The 20,145-nt window shown below is 51.6% G+C and overlaps 2 protein-coding genes across 2 annotated transcripts; both read right to left on the bottom strand.

Annotated features, from left to right (window-relative positions):
* Positions 1-6: 6 nt before the first annotated feature.
* Positions 7-312, bottom strand: LOC310885527 (feather keratin Cos2-3; the record flags this gene model as incomplete). Its single annotated transcript, XM_083808992.1, has 1 exon — positions 7-312. One exon carries the CDS (start codon positions 310-312, stop codon positions 7-9), a length of 306 nt encoding a protein of 101 aa, XP_083665118.1.
* Positions 313-8,187: 7,875 nt separating this feature from the next.
* Positions 8,188-20,145, bottom strand: LOC310885874 (feather keratin Cos1-2-like). The gene is made up of 2 exons (XM_083809675.1): positions 19,281-20,145; positions 8,188-18,901 (listed from the first exon to the last, which is right to left on the bottom strand). The coding sequence occupies exons 1-2, from the start codon at positions 19,428-19,430 to the stop codon at positions 18,575-18,577; spliced, it is 477 nt and encodes a 158-aa protein (XP_083665801.1). The 5' UTR covers positions 19,431-20,145; the 3' UTR covers positions 8,188-18,574.

Below are 20,145 nucleotides of genomic sequence, written 5' to 3'. Positions count from 1 at the left end.
GCATCTTTAGCAGGGGCGGCACCTGCTGCCACAGTAGCGGCTGGTAATACAGGAGAGGTCACAGCATCCAGAGTTGATGGGGACTCCGTCACAGCTGAGGATGCTGCCAACGGCAGCAGAGGTGGAGGATCCCACAACGGTGTTCTGTGGGAAGGAGCTGAGGATGGGTCCAGGCAGGGTCACCACCACGGGAGAGGGCTCAATGACGATGGTGGAGTTCTGGCACTGCCTGACGCAGGGCTCATTGCAGCTGCTGGCCAGCGGGGTCGGGCCGCAGGGCTGGCACGGCCGGCACTGGTCGTAGCAGGACATGTCTGGGGGCAGGAGGTTCACCTGGGAGAGAGGGCAGGGAGGAAGCAGAACATGGGCATGCATGAGGAAAAGCCTGTCACCACACCCTGAGGGAACCAAGGCACAGGCAGTGCTGTGAGCTGGAGGCTGTGCAGGGATGTGCCAGGGCTTCTTGGCCTCATCCTGCCAGAGCCCAAAAAGAACCACCAGAGCCTGGCTACACTCTAGGCTCCAGCCCAGGAGCCATCATACTAAAGGCCCAGTCTTCCTCCATGACAAACCTTCTACCCCTTGACTCTCCCACAACCAGCAGCCCCAAGATTTGGCGTGGAACACAGCTGAGAGCAGCTGAAAGGTCCATGGAACTGAGTCCTCCCATGCGAGAGTGAGGGGGACAAGAAGGGGCTTCACACTCACCTTGTTCCCAAGGAGAAGGCGGCCAGAGAAGTGGATGAGAGAGCACAGACCTGGGCTGGCTTTTATACTGGGCCTTAGCTGCCCCATGTCCAGAGGCATCCCTTGAAGCAGGGACTGTTTTCTGACAAGCTACTCGTGCATGCAAAACATCCCACCTAATGATACGGGATGTGTGTTGCCTTCCTGTGATGCTGCTTTTCATTTCCTGCTTTATGCCCTTTCCCCAAAGAAGGCAACGTCTGAGTGGCAGGAAGGGAGGCCCAAGTATTTCCAGGCAACACACATCAGTGTGGGCAGAAGACTCAGCTCACGTGCTGGAAGAGTCCAGGAAAGGCAAATGAGGTCATCTTGGGTGACTCCCTAGGGGCACTTTGGGGCCCTTTTGGCTACAGGTGACCCAGCTCCTGCCTGTGACCCTACCCCTCCTGACACTGCCCTCAGGGAAAACCTGCTGGCCTGTTTTGCCTCCTGCTCTGACCCAGGGATGTCTGTATAAGGGGAGAGGTTGTGCAGGGCCCTTTCTGGATCACAAAAGAAAGGCCCAACAGGACATTGTCTGTTTTAGTTAGAAGGAATAAGAACATGAATGTAGACAGAAAGTAAACCTTTCATGTGCAGGTGACCCTGCCTTCTACCAGCATCGGACAGAGCCGGCTGGGTTTTCCCAAGACACACAGTGCAGATCCTGTCCATAGAGAATTCCTTCTTCACTCCCATAACTTCATGCCTTTCATTTATTGTTTTAAAAAATAAATAAAATCGTACACCTCCCCCTTACATGATGCAAGCTTATTTCTGTCATGACACCCACCAGTGATCAGTAGGGGCACTCCAGCACTTTCCCTTACCACTGCTACTCTGGCTAACAAATGGGATTCTCAGGCCTTAAGTGCAAGGCCCAAGAAAGCTGACGTTCTCTTGTCAAGAGCCCTGGCTCCAGTGCCTTCTGCAAGGCTCCCAGTCCACCTCCCCTCTCTACCACATCAAACCATGTACTTTGACCAAATGTTGTCCAGAATCTCTGCTGCACACTGTGTCACGTTCATGCACAGGTTCCTCTCTTGTGGGCACTTGCCTGTACTGGGGCTGCCTGGGACAGAGTTAACATTCCCCACAGCAGCCCCTAGAATGCTGTGCTCTGCGCTTGGAGCTAGAACAGCATTGCCATCACACCAGTGTTGGGGCTATAGTGGAGCAGTGCTGGCACAGCATCAAGACTCTCTCCAAGCCCCCCGAAGCCAGGAGGTAGGGGGTGGGCAAGGGGTTGGGAGAGGACATCACCAGGGTAGCTGACCTAAACCAACCAAAGGGATATTCCATACTCAAACATTCAGCAGTGAAGATGTGAAAGGGGAAGGAAAACCAGGGGTGGGCATATTGAGTCTGTGCTTCCAAACACATTACTTGCTGATGGGAAGTGGAGAATAATTTTCTCCCAATTTGTTTCCAAACAGCCTTTGCTCGTTGTTTTTTTTGTTTGTTTGGTTTTTTTTTTGTTGTTTTTTTTTTTTTTTTTCCTTTTTCATTTATTTACATTATCACTATCTCAACTTTTAAGCCCTTTAGCTTAAATCACATTCTCTCCCCACATCTTCCTTTCAGCAGGGGGTGTGAGAGAGCTGTGTGGTGGAGTTTAGTTGGCCATCAGTGTGAAACTACGACAGCCTGTGTGCTGGATTTGTGCAAGTGTCTGTGGGTGCAGTTTTGCATGATTCCACGCAGGTGTGCAAGAGAAGGTGTGTGTTTGTGAGAACTGTGTGGCCCCCCTCACAAGAAAATGGGCTGGTCACCTCAGGGCATTCTCCAATGCTCTGTCCATGAGCTCCAGAGAGCAGCCAGGGCAAGAAGGAACCTGAGAACAGCTGAACAATCACAGAACAAACCCAGCCCAGAAGTGCCCACAGCACACATGATGAAATGCGGCCTTCTGTATCTGTAGCCCACTGCCTCCCGACCCTAGGAAGTTCACTGCCAATTTCAGTCCCCAACAAGAATGGGCCCACAACAGTTTGGATCCTTATTTTAATTCTGTAACACAAGATTCAGAGTGTAAGAGCGTGGTGCCAGTCACCCCTCCCTGCTTCTCCAGGCCAGGACACAGCTGCACTCCCCATGGCTAGAGAGTTCAAAAGGATGGTGTTAGCTTTATGTACAGGGAGACAGGCTGAGAAATCCTGCCCTCTTCGAGCAGGCCCAGCCCTACGTAGATCTGCTGCTGGTGTGGTGTCAGTGGTGTCTGGGGTGGGACAGGGGTCCCGCATGGGGAAACCAATGCCACACATACTTCTGTGACTCATGGGCCTGGAGCTGAGTCATGCAGGGGCTGAAACCTTGGGCAGAAGTGGCATTGAACCAGAGGAACATGGGTCCTATTTACCCTGAAGGCGGCCAAGTCCAGGAGCAGATTGCCAAAGAGATGCTAGGGGAGCTCCATCCTTGGAAGAGTTCAGACTTTGCCTGGACTTGATCCTGAGCAACCTGATCAGATGAGACCCGCTCTGAACACAGGGTTGGACTACGTGCGTGCTGGAGGTGCAGCCTGTGATCCTCTGGAGGGTTTCTCAGATGACCTCTCATTCGGACTGCTCAGGAAGCATGGGACAACATGCACAGTCACCACATCTCAGCCTTGGAGGGATGCTGTTGACAGATCACTTTTCCTGTTAATTCCCAATGTGACCCTTGATCACATACCGATATCATTCATGACATCAAAAGTGGGTGGAGGGAACAGCACTCATGCACACTGCTGCTCATGTAAAAAGATGCATGAACTCATGGGTGCACTCACAGACACTCCTGGATGCATACTGAAGTATATTTGTGCACACACAGACAGGTACGTGTTCACACAGCAAAGAAAGAAAATGCTGCTCTCCTGAACTCCAGGGTTCTGATCTCACTTTCTCCTGTCTCTGAAGGAACATCCTGGCTTGCTGAGGCCCTGCTGTGTTTTTCCTCAGAAGATATCAAGAGGTGGAAGACCATGAGTCCTGAGCAGCAACTCCATCTCCTCCTTCCTCCTGCCCCTGGTATCTTCCCACAGGGGTGAGGGGAAGGTCTACAGAGTGGTTTCTTTTGTTGCTGCTGGGTTTGTCTGAGAGCTGAGAGCTACTGCTCTTCATTCTGGACTCAGCCATCTACCTCTTGATCCAGACTGGGAATACACTCATGATGGTGGAGCCCAACCAGCCCTTGCATCGTTCCATGTAGTTTGTCTTTGGAAACCTCCCATTCACTGACATGTGCCACGTCTTGGTCAGGATGCCTCTTATGCTTTTAGATGCCTTCTCTGCAGATAGGACAATTTACTTTTCCAGCTGTGTGCTCTGGCTCCTCTGCCTCCACTAGTGGGCCTAAACTGGGATGTCCTCTTCTCACTCATGACCTAGGACCAAGCTGTGTGCATCTGCCACCCACTGCAGTACTCCAGTCTGGTGGGAGGCCTGTGGTCTGAGCTCCTGCTCCCTTCCTTGGCACAAGTGGCACTCACCCTTCGTTTGCCCTGCTCTGGCCCTACACAATCACAGCTTCTTCTGGGATTCGCTCTCTCTCATGCAGATGGCTTCTGCAGAGAGCTGGCTACATTTCCTCCTCTATACCCACCCCATTGACAATGTCTCCCTCAACAAAGTGGTGTCCATCTTCTCCAGGGCTGTGATGCCCCTGCTCCATGCACCAATCTACAGCCTAAGGACTGAAAAGGTAAAGGAAGCCATGGGAAACCTGAGAAACAGAGGGAGGTTGTTTGTTTGTTTCCTCTGCTGTGTTCTCTGTCTCTGCTTTCAGGGCCATGCCCTTTTCTCTACTCTCCAGCAATGGAGGTCTTGGGGAAGCTGCCATCACTGCTTCCACAGCAGCCCTTATTTTCTTTCTTACCTTTCAGCTATTCCCTCCTTGTTTCCTACCCTAGAAGCAGCCCTTCAGCACTTGCGAGGGGGGCAGAGAGAAAGAACAGTAGGAAGCTGGAAAACACACACAGAGATACAAACCTGACTGACAGATGATGAGGGAGGCAGTGAGGAGACCAAATGTGGGCAGTCACGCCATTTGGGGGGCATATACGGGGCTGTGGACATGTTTATGCCAGTGAGGTTATCAGATCGGGGACCTTCTCAATTGGGATTCTAAGAAAAGAGGAGGCATTCAACAAGCAAACAGAGACCAAGACCAGAGAAGACAAACACAGAGGCAATGACAAGAGACAAACCTCACCATTCACACCAGTTGTTGGCCTATCAAGAAGCCACAGGTGCCACTGCCAGGAAGATCAACCTGGGCCTTGCACCTCCTCCAGCTGTGGGCCAGGACATAGGCTGGGATGGGTGCAGGACAGACCTATTCGATGCCATGAGGGGACATGCAGGGCAAGGGAAGCCAGGAGGAGCACACCAGGGCAGACAGAGCAAGGTGTAAAAGGGGCTGCTCCATGCACTTGTGTGGCTGGGCCCTGCACCTGAGCACCGCCGTCAGTCCTGTCCTCTTCTGGAATCTTTCCTTACCTCTGCGTAATCTCGCTCTGTCCCATGTGCATGTGTGCTGCAAGGAGAAAGTGCCAGCTGCTGGTGGAGCAGCAGGAGTGGATTTGGCACCAGGTGCTGGAGTCAGACTGGGGGTGAGGTCGCCCTTGGTCTGTGCTGTCAGCTGCTGGAGCCAGGGGGTCCCTGTGAAGCGCCTGGAGCAGGGGAAGCGGGTCTCAGACTCCAGGCAAATGTGGCAGGAGTCTTTTGGGTCTCCAAAAGCAGCTACTGGGGGTACCGGCCTGGGTGTACAATCCTGAAATGGGGTGCGCATGAACTTGTCTGTGTCTCCCAGATATGTGCTCAGCTTTGATACCATTCGAGCTGCCGGCAGTGCCGCCCACAGCTGAGGAACCAGTGCTTCTCATCACCACACTACCAGGCCCAGTCTAGCCCAGCCCGCTGCCCTCCACCTGCCCCTCTTGCTGGGGACGCTGCAGACGGGCAGCTGCTTTCTCCACTCCCTCTCCCCCTCCCACTCCCTTCCCCTCCCCTCTCCTCTCCCGTGCCGAAGGAGCTGCCTCAGCCTTTCCCCGCACTCGCCTCCGCGTCCCGGGCTGGGCTGCAGGACGGGCAGAGCCCCGCTGGCAGCAGCCCAAGCCCTGCCCGCCCCCAGGCGCCCAGCACTCGCAGCCCGGGCCAGCCCCCGAGCGGCCCCGGGGCGGAGCTGGCGGCGCCGGGCGGCGGCGGCGGGGAGGAGGCGCCGCGGGCGGAGCAGAGCCGGGGCTGGCGGGGGCAGCGCGGCGCGGGCGGCGGAGCGGCGGGATGCGGCAGGGCCGGGCCGCAGGGCTGGCGGGGCTGGCCGCGGTGCTCCTGGGTGCGCGGGGCTGCCGGCGGCGGGGCCGGGACGGGGGCTGCGGGGGGCCGGGGCTGCCCTCGCTGCTGGCCCGCCGGCTTCTCACGGACCTCGCTCCCCTCTGTCCTCCCTCTGCAGCCGTCCCGTCTGCCTCCAGCGAGCTCAGCCGGCCGTTCCCTCCCACCTTGCCTTGCTCCCTGCCTTCCTCCTCTCCTTTCGGCACACCCCCACTCGTTCCTGCCTGCTTCCCTTCTCCTCCTGGCTCGGCTCGGACCCTCCTTCCAAACAGCCCTGCTCCGACCTGGTCCCCAAATAACCATTCCCGGAGAAATGCCTTTGTGTGCTTTCTTCTGAGAAAATGCCCCCATCAGCTGTCAACCGTTTTCTTCTCTCCTCTCCCCTTGCGTGATACTTTCAGTGCAAAAAAAAGCCATTTTCTGATTTTTCTCCTCCTTTTCTTCTTGGTAGTGGCTACAGGCAGAGCCCAGGTGCAGCAGGAGCCACGGGCAGAGACCACCGAGGGCACTGGCGTCAACATCATCTGCTCACACCCCAACATCCAGTCAAACGAGTACATCTATTGGTACCGTCAGTTCCCGGTCGGAGGACCCGCACTCCTCGTGTGGGCTTATAGTGGGTCCAAAGATGTGACGGACCCGGCAGGGCGGCTATCGGTGGCAGCAGACCGCCGGTCCAGCGCCCTGTGGCTCGCCCAGCCCCGGCTTCGGGACGCGGCGGTGTATTACTGCGCCCTGAGAGCCACGGGGAGAGGAGCCGGGGCTGCGGCCGGGCAGGAACCGTGGCGGGCGGGGCCGGGCGTGTGTGGCGGGGGCGAGGCAGGGGCACAGCCCCCAGGGGGCGCTGCCGCTCCGCCCGCCGGGGCCGCCTTACCGCTCGCAGCCGCGGGGGTTCTCCCGCGCGCCAGGCCCTTGCCCGGCGCGGCTGAGGCCCTTTAATTCTTCCGGGTCGGACCCAGCTGGGTGTGAGGGGTCAGGACGGCACAACCGGCAACGCGGATGTCAGGCAAGGGAAGGGGCACACCTGACTGCATGAGCTGTGTGTAGCACCAGAGAGACCTCCACATAGTTCTGCACCCACTGCTTCTTTCAAGTCACTAACACATTGCAGCGAGAGGCCTGCAAATTGACAGGTGTTGAAAATCGGCACGGGGATCAGAGCTTATCTTCAGTGTGCTCCCAGACATGCAGAGCTTCCTTCCCTCTCCTTCTGCCCTTCCCTTCTCCCCTCTGTACTCCCCTTGCTGGAGAAAGTCTTCATCCTGACAGCCAGCTGTATGCTTGCAAGTTTCTTTCCTTGATGCCTGCGTCTGATGCCTGTGTCTGCTCTACCACCTCCTCCATTCCCTGCCTGCACCTGCCTGCTCCACTGTCTCTGGCCCCAAAGCCCTCTTGGGACACCCGAAGGCTCCGGCTCTCAGGGACGCCTGAAGGAACAACCCTGCATGCACTGCAGACTGCCACTGTCCCTGCCAAGCCTTCCACGCTGTGTCAGGTTCCTGCCAACAGATGACCAAATAGACCGCAAGGAACCACTGACTGGAATGTTTTGCTTCTTTGCTTCACGATCCCTGAGAACTCATCTTCCATACCAGAAGCCATTTTTGCAGAAGTTCTTCTGTGAATAAAAACAACACAATAACGCCATCACCACCAAACTGTTCTCCTTCCTTCAGACCCAATCTCAGCTCCTTCATGGCCACTTTGATCCAATTTTGTCCTTTCTTCACCTTTAGCTTTGGGAAATCTTTTTGTTCTATGGGTGCCCTTCTTCTTCCCTGGCGTTTCCCCCACTGCTACAGGGTGTCTCCCAAGTCCTGTGCCTCTTCCTCTCAGCCTCTGTCCTCTTCTTGATGAGGATGTTGAGTTATTTTTGCCTTCTGTGAACATTCAACCATGTCATATTAATGGTATGTTCAATGTTAATTTAATTTCTGGGCTCCCCAGTACAAAAAAGACAGGATCTCCTGGAAAGAGTCTGGCGGAGGGCAATAAAGATGATACAGGGCCTGGAGCATCTTCCCTGTGAGGAAAGACTGAGAGACCTGGGTCTGTTCAGCCTTGAGAATACTGAGAGGGGATCTTATCAATGTTTACAAATATCTTAAGTGTGGGAGACAGTGGTATTTGGCCAACCACTTTTCAGTGGGCAATGGCCAAAAAATGGAGCACAGGAAGTTCTGCACCAACATGCGAAAGAACTTCTTCACGGTGAGGGTGACAGAGCACTGGAACAGGCTTCCCAGGGATTTTGTGGAGTCTCCTTCTCTGGAGATATTCAAGGCCCATCTGGACGTCTACCTGGGCAACCTGCTTTAGGGAACCTGCTTTGGCAGGGGGTTGGGACCCAATGATCTCTTGAGGTCCCTTCCAACCCCTACAATTCAGTGATTCTGTGGTTCTGTGATACACTGCCAGTATCTTTTTTTTTCGTTGGAGTGTAGCAGGCCTCAAATCTTCTGTATCCCTGACTCCAAAACCCTAGAAGTCGATCTTGAGTTTCCCCAGGATCTTTCTGCCAGAGTCTCCAGGTAGGGCCATTCTCTCCAGCTGTGGTGTAGAGCACATTCTTTACATCTTGTCCTGCTTGGACTGGCCCAAGGGCTACTGCATGAACTATCTCCCGTTTAATCCGTTTAAAGGCTTGTCATTGCTCAGGGCCCCATTTGAAATCATTCTTCTTACAGGTTACTTTATAGAGTGGGCTTAGAATCAGACTGTAAATTGAAATGTGCATTCTCCAAAAACCCATGTCACCTAGGAAAGTTTCTGTTTCTTTTTTGCTAGTTGGTGGAGACATAGCTGTTATTTTGATGATCACATCCATTGGGATTTGACAATGTCCATCTTGACGTTTTATTCCTAAATACTGGATCTCTTGTGAAGGTCCTTTCACTTTATTTTGTTTTGTGACAAAACCAGCCTTCAGAAGGATTTGGACTACTTTCTTCCCTTTCTCAAAAACTTCCTCTGCTGTGTCACCCCACACCATGATGTCATCAATGTACTGCAGGTGTACAGGAGCTTCCCTCTCTTCCAATGCAGACTGGGTAAGTCCATGGCAAATGGTAGGGCTATGTTTCCACCCCTGGGGCAGTCTATTCTAGGTGTATTGGGCACCACTCCAAGTCAAAGCAAACTGTGGCCTGCACTCTGCTGCTAGAGGGATGGAGAAAAATGCATTAGCGATATCAGTTGTGGCATACCACTTGGCTGCCAGTTTGTACTGGAGTTCTAGAATGTCCGGCAATGCAGTTCTCAGCAGTGGTATGACTTCATTCAGGCCAGGATAGTCCACTGTTAGTCTCCACTCGCCATTAGACTTTTGCGCTGACTGTATGGGATTACTGAAGGGTGAATGAGTCTTTCTGATCACTCCTTAGTTCTCCAGTTGATGAATTATCTTATGGATGGGAATCAGGGAGTCTCTGTTGGTACAATATTGACACTGGTGCACTGTTGTGGTAGCGATTGGCACCTGCTGTTCTTTGACTCTCAGCAACCCCACAACAAAAGGGTCCTCTGAGAGACCGGGCAAGGTAGACAACTATTTAGTGTCCTCTGTCTCTAAGGCAGCTATGCCAAAAGCCCACTGGTACCTTTTGGGGTCCTTGAAATATCCTCTCCTGAGACAGTCTATGCCAAGGATACACGGAGCATGACAGCTACTAGGAGTAAAAATAACTGTATCATAGCCAAAACCAGGACACTGAGTCACCAAGAGAGTGTGAGGAGTACCTACTGACAGGGTGATTAAGCCCATCAGTATTATCAATACCCAGGTACTGGGTTGCTGGGAGATGGTGACACCAAGAGAACAGAAGGTTGAAAAAGGCATTATCACCCAAAGATACAGATGTTTTAGCTGTTGAAGAACAGTGCTTACACTAAGTTCAGAACTTTTCAGCTTCTCATACCAGACTCCTACCAAGGAGGCTGGAGGTGCAGAAGAAGATGGGAGGGGACACAAGCAGGTAAAAAGTCCAGATTCGTTACCTGGTGTGCAATGAGCCACTCCACACACAAGGTCAAGAGATTGTTTATTTCAGAATAGTGCAAGTCTGGGTATGCAGTGGTTTCCCAGAAAGATGGCACCCCTTAGGGCTTTCCACACCACTTTTATAGAACCCCTTCTCAGTACATTTACATGTTTGTACAATCCCCACTCCTCCAATTGGTTACATTAGCATAGTGCTGCCATGATAGAATCATTCTGCGCATCCTCAGAGAGGAAGGGTCCCTTGTTGGGCCGGGGTCTTCCAGCACAGGGGTGTGATATTTACTCTTATAATGAGGATAATACATGGAGAGTTTACAATATAATGCTCCTAATCTTTGTTTTTCAGCACACGTCAGGAAGTTTTCCCTCAAGAATGTCAATATCATGGTCTTCCTGATTAGCAGTTCCTCAGTTAATCATCCTTTTGACATCTCCAAGGCCTGGGTCATCTTGCCTTGTCCTCAAAGTACATGTTTTATCTCTTTCAGAGAAAACAGAATTAGCGATTGACTGGTTTCAAGGACAGTGAACTCAAACTCACCAAAAATATATCCCATGCCACTTAATGTCCTGCTTAGCAATGAAACCTGGGGGAGTTGGCCAAGGGGGCTGCCATTGCTCAGGGACCGGCTGGGCATTGCTCAGCTTTTGGTGAGCAATTGCATTGTCCATCAGTAGTTTGGAGGTTGCTTGCTTTTGTTATTTTTATTTCTTCCTTTCCTTCTCATTGAACTGTCCTTTTCTTAGCCCATGAGTTCTTGCACTTCTTTTTTCCAATTCTCTCTCCCCTACCACAAGAGGGGGGCACATCTCACGGTGCATAGCTGCCTGATGGTTAAACCACAACACTTAGTGACTTTAACATGATATGCAGTGGTGTATCTGTGCCATTCCTTAGCATATTCAAGATGGACTAGCTGGTGAATGAGAGGAAAAGCTGTCTGTAAAGTCTGAGCCAGAGTGGTGTAAAGGCGCCCAGGGCCTAAACATGGAAGCTGGGCAGGCTGAAAACCCATGGTAATATTTGAGGGATCCCCACAAGGGTGGGGGTGCTTGTGAGATGAATGGGTGCCTGCATGCATCCGTTATTACTCTCGGGACTTGGTATATTTACAATCCTCCTTGCCAATCTTCCATTCTTATGCCATTCCCCTCATCAATCATTCCCTTTTAACCCATTCCTCCCAACAGATGGGATGCATGAAAATGGGTGTGCTTGTGCATCTAGTAGGTGAAGGTGTGTATTTCCAGCAGGGATCTTCTCTGGAGATATTTAAGGCCCGTCTGGTTGCCTACATGGGCAACCTGCTCTAGGGAGCCAGCTTTGGCAGGGGGGTTGGACCCAATGATCTCTTGAGGTCTCTTCCAACCCCTACAATTCTGTGATTCTGTGATTCTGTGATCTCCAAACCTGACCAGCTAGAGAGGAGGAACGGGGCTTGCATCTCTGTAGGTAAAGTTTTGATGAGTACTGGTGGCGTTCTTCTGTATATTGTTAAAGGCAGTGCCCTGCCTGTGACTGCAGTCTGTGTGGGCAGCTGTATTAGTGTCCTGTGCATGTCTCCCTCTGTGTACCTTCCTCTGAAACATGCTCGTGTTTGCTACTGGCCCAGCCTGCAAAAGGGAGAGCAGCAGCCCCATCCATCAGCCCGGAACAGAGTCCTGTGGGTCTCCAGATGCACCAAGATGTCTGGAACGGGAATCCCAAGGTGCTGATGCCTACCAGAGGCAGCAGCTTTCCTGGCATCCTCTCATCAGCCACCAAGATGTTCATGGGGTGCAGAACATGTCGACCTTCTGGAGAGCAGCTTGGCAGAAAAGGCTCTGGAGGTTGTGGTGGACACCAAGCTGGACGTGAGCCAACACTGTGTCCTGGCTGTTAAGAAGGCTAATGGTGTCCTCAGCTGCAGTAGGAGGAGTGCCAGCAGGTCGAGGATGGTGATCCTTCCCCTTGACGCAGCGCTGGAGAGGCCAGTCTTGGAGTAGTGTGTCTACGTCTTGGCTCCTCAGGACAGGAGAGTCACAGACATACTGACGAGAGGCAATGAAGGACCACATCGACAACTGAGAGACTGGAGCATCTCTCCTTCACTGTGAAGGCAGGAAGTGTGTTAGACATTGGAGACTCCTCTCTGAGAGGCACCAAGGTTCCCATTTGCCATCCGGACAATCTCTCCAGAGAGGTTTGCTGCCTGCCTGGGGTCCATATTCATGATATTACAAAGAGGCTACCGAGTCTGGTGGGTCCCAAAGACTACCACCTCTTGCTACTTTATCAAGTAGGATCAAATGAAGCTGTAACAAGGAAACTCTGAAGTATCAAAAAGGATTTTATGTCCCTTAGAAAGATATTGAAGGGATAGGGAGCGCAATTGGTGACTGGGACCCAGGAAGAAGGAGACAAATGGGCTGAGTGAATGATTGGCTGAGAGGCTGGTGCCATGCCCAAGGTTTTCTGTTTTATGATCTTGGACCCACTTTTGAGGGACCTGGCATGCTGATGCCGGATATGGCACAGCTGTCCAGGTAGGGTGAGAGTGTTCTGGGCAATAAGCTGTCTGGGCTTATCAGGAGGGCTTTAAACTAGATGTGGTGTGGGACGGGGATGGACCTCTGAGTGAAGAAAGCATACCTGAGAAAAATATCACTCTAAGTAATGGCAGGGAAATAGTTGGGAACTGTCCCAGTGCAATCAGGAAGGGTTCTAGAAACACAATATGACTGATTGCCCAGCTGAAATGCCTCTACACCAAAGCATGCAGCATGGGAAACAAGCAAGAGGAATTGGAAACCATGGTGCAATTAGACAAATGTGACCTGATTGCTATCATGGAAACATGGTGGGATGGATCACATAATTGGAATATTAGAATAGAGGGCTACAAACTCTTCAGAAGGGATAGACAGGGAATGAAGGGAGGGGGTGTTGCCCCCTACATTAGGGAAGGAATTGATTGTGAAGAGTTGCCTTTGAGAAACAGCCACAGACACAGACAGGTTGAGTGCTTATGGGTGGGAGTTAAAGACCGCACCAATAAAGAACAGTTTGTGGTTGGGGTCTACTACAGGCCGCCCGATCAAGGGAGTCCAGATGAGGCATTCTTGCTTCAACTACAAGAAGCGTCATGCTCACATGCCCTCATTGTGATGGGGGACTTCAACCACCCAGATGTTTACCGGGTAAACTACACAGCAGTTTGTAAGCAATCCAGAAGATTCTTAGAGTGCACTGAGAATAACTTCCAGGTCCAGGTATTAGACAAACCAACCAGAGGAGAAGCATTACTTGACATGGTGCTCACCAACACGGAAGAGCTCATTAAAGAGGTCAGGACTGGAGGCAGTCTGAGCTGCAGTGACCATGCCCTGGTTGAGTTTGTGATCTCGAGGAATACAGGCCTGGCACAGAGCGAAGTCAGGACCCTGAACTTCTGAAGAGCGAACTTCAACCTATTTAAAGACCTAGCAGATGAGATCCCCTGGAACACCATCCTTAGGGACAAAGGAGCTGAAAAGAGCTGGAGACTCTTTAAGGATGTTTTCCTTACAGTGCAAGAACTCTCCATCCCTCTGCCTAAAAAAGCAGGCAGGGAGGGCAGACAATCAGGATAGCTGAGCAGCGACCTGCAGGTCAAACTGAGGCACAAGAAGGAAATGCACAGGCAGTGGAAGCAGGGACATGAGGCCTGGGAAGAGTACAGGGATGCAGTCCGAGTGAGCAGGGATGGGATCAGGAAAGCCAAGGCATGGATGGAACTGAGCTTGGAAAGGGATGCAAAGAATAACAGGAAGGGATTCTATAGATACATTGCTCAGAAAAGAAAGGCCAAAGAGAGTGCACCTCCTCTGATGGATAAGAAGGGTGAACTGGTAACGACAGACATGCAGAAGGCTGAGGTACTCAATAAATTCTTTGCCTCAGTCTTCACTGATAGTCAGGCTTCCCAAGTGTTTTGTTTCCTTGAACCCACAGATGGAGGCTGGGGCAGAAAAGTCCCACCCACTGTAAGTGAAGAGCAGGTTTGAGACCACCTAGTGAAATTAAACACATACAGGTCTATGGGGCCTGATGACATCCATCCCAAGGTCCTGAAGGAATTTGCTGATGTAGTTGCCAAGCCTCTATCCATCTTATTTGAAAAGTTCTGGCAGTCAGGCAAAGACCCTGGTGACTGGAAAAAGTGAAACATCATTCCCATTTTTTAAAATGGTAGAAAAGAGGACCTGGGGAACTAAGACTGGGGAGCCTCAACTCTGTGCCTGGCAAGATTATGGAAATGATCCTCCTGGAAGCAACATCTAGGCACATGAAAGACAAAGAGGTGATCTGAGATAGTCAGCATGGCTTCACCAAAGGTAAATCATGCCTGACCGATCTGGTTGCTTGCTATGATGGAGTGACTGTAGCAGTTAATAGAGGAAGACTCACCAATGTCATCTACCTGGAATTCTGCAAGGCCTTTGACACAGTCCCACATGACATCCTGGTCTCCAAATTGGATAGATATGGATTTGATGGGTGGACCATCCAATGGATAAGGAATTGGCTTGAAGGTCACACCCAGGGAGTGGCAGTCAATGGATCTATGTCAAAGTGGAGGCTAGTGATGAGTGGTGTACAGGGGTCTGACCTGGGACAGGTACTGTTTAATATCTTCATCAACAACATAGACAGTGGGATCGAGTCCACCCTCAGCAAATTTGCAGATGACACCAAACTGAGTGGTGCGGTTGATACTGTAGAAGGAAGGGATGCCATCCAAAGGAACCTGGACAGGCTTGAGAAGTGGGCCCATGTGAACATAATGAGGTTCAACAAGTCTAAATGCAGGGTGCTGCACCTGGGCCAGAGCAATCCTGGACATGAGTGCAGAATAGGAGAAGAATTCATTGAGACCAGTGCTGCAGAGAAGGACTTGGGGGCTCTCATGGATGAGAAGCTTGGCATGAATCGTCAGTGTGCACTTGCAGCCCAGAAGGCCAACTGCATCCTGGGCTGCACCAAAAGAGAAGTGGCCAGCAGGTCAAGGCAGGTGATTGTCCCTCTCTACTCTCCACTTGGAGTACTGTGTCCAGGTTTGGAGCCCCCAGCACAAGAAGGATTTTGATCTGTTGGAGCGGGTCCAGAGGGGGGCCACAAAGATGATTAAGGGGCCGGAGCACCTCTCCTACGAAGATAGGCTGAGAGAGCTGGCACTGTTCAGCCTACAGAAGAGAAGGTTCTGGGATGACCTCATTGTAACCTTTCACTACTTGAAGGGGGCTTATAAAAAAGATGGAGAGCAACTCTTTGCTCAAGCAGATATTGACAGAACAAGGGAGAATGGTTTTAAACTAAAAGAGGGGAGATTTAGATTAGAGGTTAGAAAGAAATTTTTCACTCAGAGGGTGGTGAGGCATTGGAACATGTTGCCCAGAGAGGTTGTGGATGCGCCATCCCTGGAGGTGTTCAAGACCAGGTTAGATGAGGCCTTGAGCAACCTCATCTAGTGGGTGGCATCACTGCCTATGGCAGGGGGATTGGAACTAGATGATCTTTGAGGTCGCTTCCAACCTAGGCCATTCTATGATTCCTCTGAGGAAAGGCTGAGAGAGCTGGGACTGCTCGGCCTGGAGAAGAGAAGTCTTGGAGGGATCTCATCCATGTATAGGAGTAATTGAAGGGAGGGTGCAAAGAAGATGGAGCCAGGCTCCTCTCCATGGGGAACAGTGCCAAGACAAGAAGCAATGGGTATAATATGAAACACCAAAGGCTCTTTGTTATTATTAGAATATACTTTTTCACTGTATGATTGACCAAGCCATGCAAGAGTTGTCCCGACAGGCTGTAGAGTCTCCATCCTGAGAGATCGTCAAAAGCCTTCTGGACATGGCCCTGGGAACCCTGCTGACCATCCGTGATCAGATTGTTGGGCCAGGTGAATTCTAAAGGCCCCTTCCAGATGTGACAATTCTGTGATTCCGCAACGTTATCTGTGAGGAGAGGCAGAGAGAACCGGGCTTCTTAAGCCTTCAAAAGAGAAGGGACAGTAAGGGCTTTTCAGTACTTCTGATACTTGACTGTATGATAAAGAGATGAATGGAGCAAAACTATTCGAGCTATTCTTGAACACAAAGCAATGGGCACAGTATGGAACATGAAAAATTTCCACTAGAAATTACCAACAACACTACTTTTTTTTTTAAAAAATTCATGACAGTGGAGAATGAATGTAGATGGATGCCAGTAAGAGTGGCATTCCAAAGTCAATTAAAATATGATTAGCTGGAGATAACACAAAAAAGAAAAAGGGGAATAGCATACACAAGGTTATGCCCTTTCAGATGCTGGGATTCCTAAGATATGGAGCATAAGACAGACCACATGTCAGGGCAAGGCACACACTGCACATCCTGCTCATGCTGAGATTCACTGGCATCGTCATCTTTTCTGGGATTTTGTGTGATTTTTCTTAGAAATGAACAATTCTATTCATCAATTCTACAGTTGAGCCAAAGGCTGTTCATATGACAACATGCTGCTTCACTCCTACAGACTCACCACAGGCTTCACTGCCACATGCCAAAGGATGTGGACAGCACAGCACTGTACAGCACAGCAGAGCTCTGTGGCTAGTCAGGTGAGCTGCCACGCAGATCCCAAACTTCTCCATGAACAGTCTTCTTCTGTTTCAGGCCACCACAGGCAGTGAAGTTAATTTGCTGCTCCATGCAGTAATTTTTTTTTGAGAGAGGGAGAATGCTCACACTGCCTGGAGGGTTTGAAAGGAACAGTTGAGATTTGCAGAAATAGGACTGTCATTCCTTTGGGTGTCTGAGTGCTGCACCTCCAAAGTGTGCTGAGGGAGGTGTGGGGGAAGACAGTGCAATGGATCCACTTGTTGCCAAGCCAGACAGGGTGTTAGGGGTGGTGATAGAGGGGGCCCAAGCATCAGGGAAGCAGAGACTGCCAGGGATGTGGCCCTGGGTGGGTGCCCCCTTGTGGCCCATCAGAGTGTGTGGAGGTGACCCACTGATCCCACATCCTTTTCCCTGCTGACTTCCTACCCCTTGCCCTATGGAACAGGTTGTCCTTGTCCTCTCTGGTCTTTTGGCATCCCACACCCCAATCGAAAATGGTTCCTCTTGCAAATGCTAGGTTATCCCACCAGAACAGGACATGGCCAGAGCCCCTGGGCTGCTGTGAAGCATGTTTCCTCCATTCTTTCTGGGGATGTGGGAGAGAAACTGATGAGTCTTCTTCTCCCAGAAGAAATAGGAACATCCCCATGGAGCTGACGACCCCAGAGGTAGAGCTTCCCCAAGCTCAGTGGGGAAGAATCCCCTGACATCAGCTACAGCCAAGCAGGGATCGTGCAGAAGAGAAGGCAGTTCTAGCTGGGGAGGTGAGGACTGCACTAGGAGAGGAGACAAGAGCAGCCCTTTCCCATGATCTCGCTCCCACAGTCTGTAGGGCCCCTGACTCTGACAGTCCTTGATGTTTGCTCCTGCTGGAGAAGGGAGAGAGAAAGGTTCCCTGCTATAGATGTTGGCAGTATGAACTTGTGTATCCCCTCAGTCTTTCACATCCTGGCAAATGGTAGGCCATGTCAGATGCTGTGCTGAAAGGTGATCGGGACACACAAGGAAGCTGTACCTCCTCTCCATGCCCAGGTATGCCACTCATGATCAGGTGGTGGAAGAGAGGGAAAAGTGGAGTAGAGACAGAGGGCCATCCCCAAGACAATTACCCATTCCCAGTTACTGCAATCCTTTGGGAACATCTTTGTCTGAGCCTCCGTCCCCAACACAGCTCCACCCAAAGCAAGAGGAACACTCTTCCCCAAGATTTGGGGCCTCCAAGATCAAGGGACTGTGTCTAGGTGGAGACGTCATGAGTCAAGGACTGGTGTCCATTGGCTGTGGAGGAACCAGGGATGTCTTCCTCAGCTTCAAGACACAGTGCCTGAAAGATGAATTGCTGCAGTGTGCCCCACCCTCCAACGCCTAGAGGAGTGAGGCATTGGCCACAACTAATTCCCAGTAAGGAATGGCTTTCTCATTTAGCCATCTCTATGCAGATGGAAAGACCAGACCAAGACACACTCACAGTTGCTGCAAATGTTTATTGAATCTCAGGAGGGAAATGAGGTGACTCCAAGAAGAGGCCCTGGGAGTGGAGAGCAGGAGGAACAGACAAAAGTTTTTCAGCTTCTCCTACAGCACAGTTCCCACAGGGCATCCATCTACCTGGCCCACAAATGGAGAGAGACTTGCAGGTCACACCAGGCTGGTTTCTGGGGCCCTCAGAGAAAGCAGAGGGCAACAAAGAAAAGAGAGAAAAAGAGTGAGTAAGTGGAAAACAGGAAAGGTAGACATTGTCTATGTTGTCAGAGAAGCCAGGCTGGCCCTTGCCTGTCTGTCATTACAGGACAAGCCAGAGATGGTCAGCTCCTCTTAATACAACAACACAAAGTTTGTTCTTCTGTCCATTTTTGTCCAGCAGCATATTCTGAGTTCCTGGGGTCCTGGTCTGGGGCACTGTCTGGCATCTTTAGCAGGGGCGGCACCTGCTGCCACAGTAGCGGCTGGTAATACAGGAGAGGTCACAGCATCCAGAGTTGATGGGGACTCCATCACAGCTGAGGATGCTGCCAACGGCAGCAGAGGTAGAGGATCCCACAGCAGTGTTCTGCGGGAAGGAGCTGAGGATGGGGCCGGGCAGGGTCACCACCACGGGGGAGGGCTGGATGACGATAGTGGAGTTCTGGCACTGCCTGACGCAGGGCTCGTTGCAGCTGCTGGCCAGCGGGGTCGGGCCGCAGGGCTGGCACGGCTGGCACTTGTCATAGCAGGACATGTCTGGGGGCAGAAGGTGCACCTGGGAGAGAGGACAGGGAGGAAGAAGAACATGGGGATGCATGAGGAGCAGCCTGTCACCACACCCTGACGGAACCAAGGCACAGGCAGTGCTGAGAGCTGGAGGCTCTGCATGGATGTGCCAGCGCTTCTTGGTCTCATCCTGCTAGGTCCTAAAAAGACCAACCATGGCCTGTCTGGCTACAGCCTAGGCCCCAGCCCAGGAGCCATCATACTGAAGGCCCAGTCTTCCTCCATGACAAACCTTCTACCCCTTGACTCTCCCACAACCAGCAGCCCCAAGATTTGGCATGGAACACAGCTGATAACAGCTGAGAGGTTCATGGAGCTGAAACCTGCTTTTGGAGAATGAGGGGGACAAGAAGGGGCTTCACACTCACCTTGTTCCCAAGGAGAAGAAGGCCAGAGAAGTGGATGAGAGAGCACGGAGATGGGCTGGCTTTTATAGTGCGCCTTAGCTGCCACATGTCCAGAGGCATCCCTTGAAGCAGGGACTGTTTTCTGACAAGCTCCTCTTGAATGCAAAACATCCCACCTAATGATATGGGCTGTGTGTTGCCTTCCTGTGATGCTGTTTTTCATTTCCTGCTTTATGCTGTGCTTTTGCCCCAGAGAAGGCAACTTTTGAGTGGCAGGTAGGGAGGCCCAAGTATTCCCAGGCAACACACGTCAGTGTGGGTAGAAGACTCAGCTCACGTGCTGGAAGAGTCCAGTAAAGGCAAATTATGTTAGCCTGGATGACTCTTTAGGGGTATTTTGGGGCCCTTTTGGCCAGAGGTGTCCCAGCTCCTGCCTGTGACCCTACCCCACTTTGGATACTACATCAAACTATGTACACCATCCAAATGCTGCCCAGAATGTCTGCTCAGGTTGTTGCCAGGTGGGGCCTTAGGTAAGTGTACACTGTGTCACATTCAAGCACATGTTGCTCTCTTGTGGGAACTTGCCTGTATTGGGGCTGCCTGGAACAGAGTTAATGTTCCCCACAGCAGCCCCTTGAGTGCTGTGCTCTGTACTTGGAGCTAGAACAGCATTGCCATATTGGCGCTATTGTGGAGCAGTGCTGGCACAGCATCAAGACTCTCTCCAAGCACCCCAAAGCCAGGAGTCAGGAGGTAGACAAGAGGTGGGGAGGAGACATCACCAGGGCAGCTGACCTAAACCGTCCAAAAGGCTATTCCATACTGGATGTTGTCACATTCAGCGGTAAAGATGTGAAAGGGGAAGGAAAAGGGGGGGGGGGGG

Source organism: Anser anser (assembly GCF_964211835.1).
Source record: "Anser anser genome assembly, chromosome: 23".
Lineage (NCBI taxonomy): Eukaryota > Metazoa > Chordata > Aves > Anseriformes > Anatidae > Anser > Anser anser.
This window is presented reverse-complemented; position numbering and strand designations above follow the sequence as displayed.

What these genes read in the sequence shown, in the direction of transcription:
- LOC310885874 (XM_083809675.1), bottom strand. Translation starts at nt 19,430, where the DNA reads ATGTTTTGCATTCAAGAGGAGCTTGTCAGAAAACAGTCCCTGCTTCAA. An exon ending in TTCTTCTCCTTGGGAACAAG is followed by an intron (nt 18,902 to 19,280) that starts GTGAGTGTGAAG and finishes CCTCTCTCCCAG; the next exon opens with GTGCACCTTCTGCCCCCAGA.